The sequence below is a fragment of the Gossypium arboreum genome, chromosome 11 (assembly GCF_025698485.1).
Source record: "Gossypium arboreum isolate Shixiya-1 chromosome 11, ASM2569848v2, whole genome shotgun sequence".
NCBI classification, from domain to species: domain Eukaryota; kingdom Viridiplantae; phylum Streptophyta; class Magnoliopsida; order Malvales; family Malvaceae; genus Gossypium; species Gossypium arboreum.
The window spans coordinates 58,120,326-58,132,472 of record NC_069080.1 but is presented as its reverse complement, the minus strand read 5'-3'; the positions used below and the strand labels follow the sequence as shown (position 1 = coordinate 58,132,472).

At 31.7% G+C, this 12,147-nt stretch overlaps 1 protein-coding gene across 1 annotated transcript; it reads right to left on the bottom strand.

Moving 5' to 3' along the window:
• Positions 1-4,935: 4,935 nt before the first annotated feature.
• On the bottom strand, positions 4,936-10,614 carry LOC108486486 (ubiquitin carboxyl-terminal hydrolase 3). Its single transcript, XM_017790563.2, has 6 exons — positions 10,177-10,614; positions 9,143-9,259; positions 8,311-8,409; positions 6,921-7,109; positions 6,149-6,330; positions 4,936-5,666 (listed from the first exon to the last, which is right to left on the bottom strand). Exons 1-6 carry the CDS (start codon positions 10,291-10,293, stop codon positions 5,261-5,263), a joined length of 1,110 nt encoding a protein of 369 aa, XP_017646052.1. The 5' UTR covers positions 10,294-10,614; the 3' UTR covers positions 4,936-5,260.
• Between the last annotated feature and the right edge of the window lie 1,533 nt (positions 10,615-12,147).

Below are 12,147 nucleotides of genomic sequence, written 5' to 3'. Positions count from 1 at the left end.
TCCAATTGTTTGTCTAATAACCTCGTCATGTGTGTGTTACCCTTATATGATATCTTTGATTCATTTAAGTTAAATCCGTTCACTCAATACAATCCAATTTTATCTCATTGTCACCATTATGTCTTCTTAATGATTAATATGATCACTGTCAACAAATGACTGCGATAAATTACTCGTTCGAGAACTAGCGACCCATGGTCACGTTCCATATTTATCAATCCACACAATGCCAATGAGAGGATATTATTAACTCTTCAATTAAGCTATGAATTCCACTATTGCTAGTAAAGCCATGCCATACACAAGTCATGTACCCAATATACCGGCTATAGGCTCGATCATCTTTAGAGCATAAGCTTCCATTTATATCAAAGCACATGAGTTGCATATACATGGTTAGTAACTAACTCAGGATTTAGGTAAATAATACCATGAACGTCACAAGTGAATTAATTTACAAATGGATTCAAAATTAAGTCATCTTCAGTCCAGTCCATTGTATCATTCTTCCAATGAATACATCTATGTCTTTACTCATGGAGTCAACTGCTTTGATAGCCAAGACTAGACATCTCCTCAATTGGAATTGTAGACGACATAATAATCCTTCTCAGTATTTGAATTAAATACCCACTTTGATTCTTTTACGGGATTACGAACTCATTTAGATTATCTACTAAAGTAAGTTGTCTTTCTCTCAAAGTAAACATTCTTTACAATGCCACTTATCTTCTGTTTAAACTTTAGACAATCAACGAGCTAATATTTGCTTGTCACAATTTCGCTATGCGTGCAAAATATAAAAGACAGAAAATAAAAAAAACATAATAGTGAAATGTGAAATTAACTTTATTTATTTATTTATCTTTCAAATAAATAGAAAAAAGTTACATGTTTACTATAATATGGGCACATTTCTCAACACTTGAATCACACAGGCGTGTGCTTGGTGGTGTGGTAAACCGTGTAACTTATTGTTTTGAGCCACACAGCTATGTGTGACACTAAGGTGGGCTGCATAGGTGTATGCTAGGTCGTGTGGACCACACGGGCATGTGCTTGGCTGTGTGGACCACACGGGCCAATTATCCAAGCCATGTGAGTCTACATGAGCGTGTGGGCCAAAATCCAGAATTTTCGCTAAGACCGTGAACGTCGTTCGGGTCGAACGTAGGCCTTTTGTAGTGTCTGTATATCAGTATTAAGTTATAAAATTCAGCATTTGTTGATATGTTAGTGTATAACTCGTTAATTGTACATATGGCTGATTTGATATAAGCTAAGTAAGTATGATTTGTTAACTTATAATATACCTCTTTTTGGATGTGTTTAAGGTATGTGATTTAACTAGGTATGGTTTGTGCTCTGTTAAGTTTGATGGTTCATTTTTGTGTTCCCTTGTTGGTTGCAAACACGTGATATCTGAATAAGTTGTTGTGTTGATACTGATTCTGATATGTAACCATGCTTGTGACTTCATGGAAAATTTATTGTGATTCATTAAGATTTGAACAATCTATCTTGCAAAGCATGGAATCCCATGCCTTCTGTTTCTATTATTGTCCGATAGCATATCCTACATGTTTATCATTCTAATTCTAAATATGCATGCCATGACACATTGTGTAGGGTTCGGGATGATGTGAATAGAGGAAATTTCTCGCAGTTTAATGATCTGCATTATCTTGTGGTTTATCCACAATACTATCTGGCAACTTGTCTGCAATTTTGGTGGCACTGTCCACAATTATATGTTGCTGTGATTTGGTTGGATGAGTTCTGGGGAACTCTATTTGGTGTGTAGCGGAGTTGGGTTATATCAAATTTTCCAAAAACGCCACACTAGCATAATCATACATCTTTTGTTCTGTTATACGATGATTATGAAAATCTTTTTAAGACTCTGATTTGTTCCGCTTTGGTTATATGATTGATACGAAATTCTCTATGTTCTCTGACTTGTATATTGTGTTTTGTTTAATCTTCGTTTGAGTTTAGTTATTCACTAAGCTTCATAGCTCACCCCTTTGTTTTATCTTTGCCTATTTAGGTAAACTTCTAACTTAGGACCAGACGACGTGTGGAGGCTCGTATTGTTTTTGCACTTAATGTAAATATGATGAATTTCGTAATTATTTGTTTTGATCTTTAGGGTTTGGAATCTATTTTTGAATTCATTATGAGATTTTGCTTAGTTCGTCAATAATTGATATTCTCTAACGCGAGATTGCAAAATCATTTAAGTTGAAAAAATGAACTTCGATTTTCAAAACTAAAACTTCAGAAAAGTTTTCTGCTGCAAAATAAGTAATTTCTTAAGTGTTTTCTAGAAGCAAACAAATAGCTTTCTAATGAATGTTTTTGTAAGTCATATTTGTTAAATAGTTATTGAAATTAGTTTTCCAAACGAGTTGATGTAGTTTTTCTAGATTTGATCATAACTTCTAGGCCGGGTTTGAGGTGTTACAATTACTTTAGTTTTATACTAATGTAAAGGGATCCCTTTTTGGCATATATATATTCGTGCACGCAATTATAAAACAAATTTTGAAATTTAAAAGTAAAATATGAAACACTAATTTTTAAAATTTAAAATTATCTAACCCTACCTTTCTATCATTAATTTAAAAAAAAAAAACTAATGAGTTAGACAATAATTTATGTCACTTCTCCAAATTTAAACAACTTCACCTGAGCAAATTTCCTTCTTTGTGTCAAAACTTTGCTATAGAACATAGGTATATGTTAATTTTAGCTTTCAACATTTACATCTTTTGGTATTTTGGTTATTTTTATTTTTATTTATTTAAATTTAGCCCTCAATTTTTTAAGAAAAAAGTTGAAAATTTTTTTAACGGCCATACTGCCTAAAATATTAATTTTTAAACATGACCGCCCGCATGACAAACCACATATATTGCATGTTTTTTTTTTAAAAAAAATTGTGAACATTTATTTTTGAATTTTGATTTTTTTTATAATTTTAAATTATTTGTTAATGTGGCATACAAGACAAATAGTGTGTTTGTGATTGTGAGAGTTCTCTATGTACCTTAACAGTGTGTTTGTGTGTGAATTTTTAAGAGTCGAAGAGAAATAGATTTTGATCCTGATTGATGAGAAATGGATTTTGATCCTGATTGATCGCAAAATCTCAAAAAAATTATATTGATTTTAAAATCTAGAAAAGTTTTTATATTGATTTTGTTTGATTTTAATTTGAGTTGACTATGGTTTTGATTATACGGTGTTACATTATATGTTTGGAGGCATCTTGAGTGATACAATTGATGGACGATACCTCTCTAAAGGTTAGGTGACTCCTCTCTATATAGTTGATCTAAGTGGATAATCAGTGATTCTGAATCCTTCATTTGGTTTAACTATGCTTTAAAAATAAGCTAGTAAGTATTAAAACCTCTATGTGCCAATACTAAACTTCTATTTGGTATTGATACTAATCCCTTGTTCCTCTATTTTTCCTTAGATGTTTGCATTTATTGATACCATCGATACTTGAGTGCAGGACAATATCAATATTTTTCATCTAAGTACTAGTATTTGTGGCTCATGTATTGATACCCTTAATTCAAATATCAATACATGTAAACATTGAAGCAAAAAAAAAAAAAAAAAAAGCCAAGAAATCATGGTATCAATACCTATAAGCAATCAAGTCTCGATACATACCCTAAAGGCATTAGAACTTCATAGTTTAGCTTTAAAGCTTAATTAGACCAAATAGATAAACCCAAAGTTACTAATTAACGACTTAGATCTACCATATAGGGACACTAAAGTCATCCAACCTCTAGAAAGACATCAACCACCATCTGTATCACTAGAGACACCTCTAGGTATCAAATGTAACCTCATTTAACGAGACCACCACCAACTCAAATTAGAGAATACAACATTGAAGATTTATAAAAATTTTAATTACTAGATTATCTTTTAGAAATATATACAAGGAAAATGATTGTATGAAACTGTGATTTTATATTATCCTTATCCCTTTCCAATCAGGAGAAAAAATCTAATTTATTATTCTCCTATTAGGAAGAGATATGAATGACGTAAAATCACACTTTCATATAATCTATTATCTATATACAAATGCATAAATTTATGATTATAAGATATTAGAAATAATATTTCCTTTTCCAAGAAATAAAATATGGGTTTCAATTTTTTTGTATTCTTCAATTTGTTAATTTAGTATCCGTTTAGTTCCGTTTAAAAGTAAAAATTGCAGACCACTCGACTAAACTGTACAAATCAGATTGGGCTTTATAAATTAATTAAATTGGAATAAATTTTTTTATTTACTATCAAATTAACCATTTGCACTTGTATTGTTTTCACAAAATCAAAATTAGATTAAATAAAATGTTACTATCAATCGAAAATTTTGAAATTATTTTTAATAAAACTTATAATAAATTAAATCTATTAAATAATTTGTCTAGTTTTGATCTATTTTTATTTTAAAATTAAGAAATTGAACTTTATTAACTTTAATAGCTATACCAAAACAAAATTTTTAAGTGAAAAATACAAATAGCTTATCTACAATTAGCCGAATTAAGATTACCCATGTGCTAAATTAAACAAGAATGGTTATCAAATCCAAGTGTCCAAAATCCAATTCCGAATTTTTGAAAATAATCCAATCTGAAATAAGCCAAAAAAATTTAAAAAAAAATTACACTTGACTTAATGCTAGATTAATCCAATCCAAAACCCGCCTAATCCAGGAGGCTATGATATTAGTTACTCTTGGAAAGGGTAATTGGATACTATAACACCTTTTATTGAAATATTTTAGTTGCAGCTGGAAGGATCATGAAATTTATATGGTGTCATTTTTTACAAAATTTCACATAAATCTTGCTTTTCGGAAATGAATGAATATTAGAAGTTAATAGGAATGCATGAACATGAAACAGCTCCTCTCTTTTTGAATTAACAAAGGTCTAAGCTCTGCAGGAGAAACTACAGAGAGAAAAACTGTTAAATCATACACAGCACAGTCTCCGTGATATTTCTCAAACCTATACACTATTTCTTTTTCCCTCTTATTGTAAAACAAGAACTAAAAAAGAAAAAGACAGGTTGCTTCCACCATTCACTGTACATGGCAATGACCCAAGTATACATTTTCTCAAAACCCACATCATTATATGCCACCTCTTCTCGCAATTAAAAGAAAATGAGGTCTTAAGTGAAGACTATTAGAATACCTTCTCAAACTCACTTCTTAGCTCCTGTTGCCAGCACCCAGGCTTTCATAAAACAAGATATACCCGTGATCTGTATTACTTGAGAACTCCTGGGCAGAACCAAAAAATGTCTGAACCGCCGACTCATCGATCATCTCCACGTTTTCATCATCAAAAAATAACCAGTGGTTATGGCTTTTTACCAGGCTAACATAGTGGCCATGGTTGGGTCCACTTCCCACATGAACAACTACAGCAAATAAGGAATACTCTAAATCTGCATCTTCCACGGTATTGCTCAGCTTCAGCTCAAGTGGAAACACAACACGATAGGAGAGCTTCTTGTATCGCCCAAGCTGCTCAATGTACTTGAACCGCTTCAAATGGATAACCAGGATGTGAGGAGGCTTCTTTATCTTCATTCTCTTCTGTGCTTCTTGCAAACTGCAAGTAAGCAAGTATCATCCAAAATTATTCCTTTCTGCATGTTTATCCTTAAAATTACTGTATGATATGCATCTTTGGAACCATCTAAATATTATACTTTAAGCTGTGCATCAAGTTAGAACCTATTCATTCATGAAGACAAAATGGTTAAGGGCACCATGCAAGTTCGATGTTCGAATCATCAAGTAAAAGGGATAATCATTGAGGTACTCATGGTTTGCCTCTTTCTTTAAATTATATCTCCTTGAAGTCAATATCCAGAATTGACATCTTTTACTAACAAAACCCCAACTTTACTAGGCCTTGGCTGGCCAGCCTGAAAATCTCAAAACAGGATTACAGGAGTCAAATTATATTTGTTATCAATGTAATTGGTCTACAAGGTGACTCCAAAACCAAGTGATAAGAAAACAAGTGGTAATCAATTAGAAACTAAAACACCTCAAGTCGTGCAAAGATTACCTATAATGGAAAATTACCTGCAACACTTGTCACAGAAAAATTTGTCCTCAGCATTCAATGTTTCAGTAGAACTAAAATTTTTCAAACAGCTGGTTATTGAGCTGTTCTGTTCAATGTCAAGGCTCAAGTCAAAGAAAGTTTCGTCTCTCGCTGTCACTGTCTCACATCGCAAGCATCTTGTCTCATTGGTAAGTATTCCCTGTCTCAGAATTGCCCCAAGAGATAATGAGATTCTTCTTAAAATAACTTAATCCAAACAGAAAGAATCCATACGTACAAAGAGGCACTCAAAGTCAAAGAGGATAGAAAATTTTATCATTAATTAATTTGACAATGTATGGCATCCATTAAAAAATGTATAGCATTCCTTTATAAGCATTGTCAAAAAATAAACCATTAAAGGGGACAAGATAGACGCAGTCACTGTTTCATTTGTTGTTAACCAGTATTAATTGATGATGCAGCCTACATACAAGGACACAGATGAGGGTTTAGCTATGATGTCCTGAAGCATTCCCAGATAGTATTATTTGAATTTACTTCACTTTTCTCTGTTTATTAGTGCAGATTAGATTAATTTTTCCATATAGATGCTTTCTAGAACTAATAAATTCCTACAATTTTGGTAATTTTGCTCAGCTTTCAAGTTTCAGAGTATTCTATGATTTGTTTATGTACTGTAGCAAAGAAAATAACAAGATTTCATCTTTACTTCATGTCAAGCATGGTAAATGCAGTACAAGACTAGGTCTATTGATCAGAATATAAAAGGATAAATAGCAAACACACCTGAAAATTCTTGTGTACCCAAGTAACCAAAGGCTCTTTTTTAACACCATTAGCCTGAGGATTCTTTGGCCCATTTGCAGTCTTTTCAGATGGTGAAGAAGTTTCTGCATCATTTTTTGCTGCTTGAGCCTCTTTCTCCAGTATATCAACAAGTTCATTTAGCAAAAAGTTCAAGAACTCATGAGCATCCTACCAAAACAAATTGAGACAAATAATATCCTCTTATGCATTACAATTAAATATAATAAAGAAATTCAATGTTTTGGTTGACATGCCAAGAAAAGGTCGTTGGAATACGCCTTGGAGCAAATCACATTAAACAGACATATATCATCAATGCTGCATACTAATCACTTATATGATGATTGATAAAGGTTTTCCTTCATCATTAGTAAAAAAAAAAAAAAAATAGTTATTATGTGCTGATTGGACTCATGGAAAATAATTGCGTTGAAAAGGAACTATAAAGAGTTATAATTATAAGATCCCTATTTAGCAAAGTTCCTAAAACTGTTCCTAGTCATTTTATTATCAAAACAGGGAATCACAATGCTAAAACAGTGGTACTGGGACATGTTAAGTCTCCTTAGTTATGAAGCAAGGAATTGAACACAAAAGTATGGGGATGCTTGGGGATAACTTGGAGGTTCTCGTTACAAGTTTATTGAACATGACCAGCTATCAGAACTCCATTTGTTAATGTCAATCAAACCATTATCATGTGTCATTTGGTATATTCATGGTCCTTCCAGGATATATAGTGAAAAGACAAATTAGACTGACAGATAGGACAGTTAAAGACTTGTTGAGACTATCATGACTCTCCAATATTTGGGTGGTCAAGATAAGATGCTGCTCCCGATTTTCAATACAAAATATTTGATCTTATATTATAATCTATAGTCCTTGCAACATATTGAAAGCCTAACCAGTCACACATTAAATCATATTGCCGGATTAAAATTAGGATTCAAATAAGTACAGTTTTATCGACCAAAACTTGAATGCAAAAGGATTTAATTAAATCCTTGACTAGGGTTTTTGGGCAAGGCATGCGTACATGCAGCATACAAACTTTTAATCAACCTCAACAAAGCTTTCGGTGTTAATGGACTGTTATGAACTCTTGATTACTACATTAAAGAGTAAAAATACGATTCCTAATACAATTGCTTAATCACATTATACCTGAAGGATTTGGCTCTCTCTTTCGTTTATCATGCTTTACTTTCTGTGGCATTCATGTTTAAATTGTTTATTGGTTAAACATGAGGCTAAATCCAGCAAAAGTTACTCTACTCTAACCGAAATCTTAAAACAAGCAAAAATGATCATCAATTCAGGGAAAGAGAAGGTGCTTAAGTCAATCAAATATAAAACACTCAGCTACCTGGTGCATATAGCTGCGAAAAAGCTCATTTTGTTTCTTCAATCTTTGTACAAAGCGCTTTGGAGCAATGACACCTGTTTTCTTCTTCTGTGAACTTATCTAAACATAAAGAACAACCAACTGTTGGTTCCAGTAGTAATCAACTAAAAACCACATATGCCACAAGTAGAATGAGAGAGAGACGGGGACAAAAAGATACTAGTCAATTAATAGCATTTGCTAAAAAAACAAAAGATCATCTGATAAGATGGTCTAAGCAATTTCCTAAAAGGATAATACTCTGCAATTATTGAAGAATAAAATCAAGCCTTTTAAAAAAGAGATGAAACAAAAAAAGAAAGCAGTTATGAGGAAGGAACTCTTACACAGGAACATAAGGCAGACTGTTCTGACTGCATAAAATCTGATACGATTGACAGATAAAAAAGACTTATCTAGTAATAAAAGGTTTTTAAAAAGGAAAATCACAAACATCATTTCTTCTCATATGAAGCCAGGTCCTCATGCAAATGTGATAAGGACTTGCAGTAATAAGCCATTTAAAAAATAATGAAGATGACACCCTTGGCCTTCATACTTCCTAAATGATTGTACACGGGATTATCAAGTCAAATAATAAAGAAGAAAATTTTCAAATGAATCAAATCATGTATCATTCTTGTAAATAGTGGTCAAGACTAGAACAGAAAATGGTAAACATAAATAAAACACTAATGTTAATATTTGGTCTGAACATTTAAAATAAATGCTTTGCCGTTTTTCAGAAACTAGTGGTTTCCCATCTATAGGGGCGTACAACTCAATAACACTATGCTTCTAGTAGAGTTAATACCTGTGTAAACAGATCTGCCAAGCATGTCAGCAGATTATCTTCAGCATCAACACCATTTTTATTACTTGAATAATATTCTAGCAGCTGTTCGCGAAATGGTACACAAAAATAAAGTGCCTGAAAATTTTTCAGAAAATTACATAAGACGTTGGTCACAGACAAGAGGGCATTTGTTACCCAGCAATTTTAAATAAAAATATCCAACATTGAACGCATTAACATAAATCTTGATTAGAAAGCAAGGAATAAACAGAAATATCAGAAAAGAACTGAGTCTCATAGCATAAACTTAAAAAAAAAAAAAAAAAAAAAACATAGGAACTAAAGAGTCTGGCAATGAACATAGCTCTTTAACACTACAGTCGCAATCATTCAGAAATGATTATTCAAACAATTCAGATCTTGCATTATCTAGGTCAACCTATCTACAACATCTGAAACTTCAAGATCCAATAGCTACCGTAGTATCATACCATGCATTATCTACAAATTCACATAACTTTACGACAATCACCCAACTTAAATGAAAGGAGAATGAAAGAAATATTAAAATTAAGCTTGAAAATTGAAATCTAAATTATTTTGATAGTACCGATGAATCTTATAATCATTTTTTAATCACCAACAACATCCAGTTCCTGTAATACTTTCCCTTTCTAACATTAGTTGATATCTATCACAGTCAATATCTACCTGGTATAGACTCTAGACTCCAAACCATCTCAGCAAGCATATCTAAAATCTAGACATTTTAATTTCAATTTAAATCGTGACAACCGTACCACTTGAAAGCAAAGCAGCAAGCTATTACCAGAAGGGGAAAAAAAGAAGCTAAAAATGAAAAGATAGAACTGAACCTAACCAATTCGCTTCAGGATTAACATATACTACGGGAAATTTGCATAAATGAAATTTAAAGCTTAAAGTCAAAATCAATCAAATTCAAAAGATAGGAAATAACATATACTATCAAATTCAACATATTTTTTAGGGAAAAAAGGGGGGAAGAGGAAAAAAAAAAGAAAAAAAAGAACCTGCAAAACGCTGTTACAATAGCAAGTGTTGCCAAAGTTTTCGAGACCAAAATATCGTTCGCCTTCTGGGAACTGGTCACCCAAAGCTTTCTCGAGCTTCGAACCCGCCGCGCCCATCTATTAGATATAGAATTGAGTTCGTCTACAACTCTAACTTGGATCTTCTTCCGACCGGTTCAACTCAGCGATTCAATACCCCATCAACGACTGGCTCTATCTTGCTCTCTTCGGTTTATCCGAATCCGACTTAGGGTTTGTTTGGAGGACAATTAAAAAAAAAAAGGGTTTCCACCGTTTCCCTATTTCCGTTAAGAGCAGTGAAAAGGAGCCAAAGAAAATGATTCTTGTTTCTGTTCTCGGTAGCATCTACTTAAAACATCTTTTTAGATCAATTAACGTAAAAATAGATAATAATAAAAATTATTATTCTATCCTTAATCATATAAGAAGGATATTCACTAAGAGGTAAATAAAACTTTAATTCCACTTTCAAGTTCGAATTAACTTAAATTTCATAATTCTAATAATATATTAATATAAATATCTTTTAGTCATAGTAAACTTTGAAAATAAGTAAATTGATCTCACTTAATAAAAATTATAAAAATTTTAAAATTTTAAAAAATTCTAAAAATATATTAAAAGGTTGAAATTTTAAATTTTTTTCTAAAATAATAAATTTACGATCTAATTAATGATTCAAATTTATCATATTCAAGTTTTTTAAAAAAATTCAAATATTTATAATTTTAAATTTATGTGCTCCAACATGAAACTAGTTATATTATAACAATATTTTTAAGTTTAATTTTTAAAATTTAACTTGAACAATTTCGCTTCGATTCGACTCGGCTCTAATTTTATTTTACTTGACTCGATTTGAAAAAAAATTTAAAATTGAGCTAATATGATAAAATAGGACTCGTGAATTTGATTAACTCAAAAATTTTTCACTTAATTTGACTCCACAGAACGCTCACCCCTAATAACAAACATAACTTTTATCATTTAACCAATTCATTCTATTTCACCACTAAGAAGAAAATTTTATTTTCACAATTCGATAACAAATTTAACAAGTTATAAGTTACCAACACAAAATACTTATGATGTTTTTAGTTTTTTCTTTTAATCATAGTTATTGATTTTAACCTTAATTGTTAATTTAAAAATAATCACACAAAATCTCACTATATTTCAACTTAAACCTCAACTATTTTCAAATTTGGGGGAGACCATATTCAAAGTAAAAGGAAAATCGTAAATATAAAGGAGGTCACTCAAAAATAGCATTGTTTCTATTTTGATCATTCTAAACTTTTTTTTTGTCAATTTAGTCACTACTGCTAGAAAATTTGACCAAAATGATCATTCAGGCTCTAAACCCTTAACGGATTGTTGACTAGACCTGCAAAAGAAAAAAGAAAAATTATTCTTTTAGTCCCTTTAAAATTTATAAAATTTTTAAGTTAATCCCTATTAAAAAACTCATATTAAAACCCAATATTTACATCCAAGTCCCTTTTTCTTCTTTGCATTCCTTACCCTCCTTCAAGCTCTAAAAATAATCACCTTAATTGTAACACTCCACGCTCGACCCGATCACCGAATCTGAGCTACAAGATGCTACAGTTGTTGCCGAAGCAACCACGGTTGAACAAACATCATACAATCATTTATACTTGTAATCCAATGCCAACTAATACAGGATGCTTGTAACACCCCGTACCCGAGTCCGTTACCGGAGTCGAACACAAGGTGCACACAGACTTAACTTAATTATTTTCAAAGTCCATTTAAAAATTTCCAGACAAGCTAGTTACTGCGTCACTGTTTCCTTAAAAATCATATCTTGAGTTTCAAAGCTCGGAAATCAGTTTCGTAATTTTTCCCTGAAACTAGACTCATATGTCCATCTACATATTTGTTTCTAGAATTTTTGGTCGGGCCAATTAGTACGGTTTATTAGTT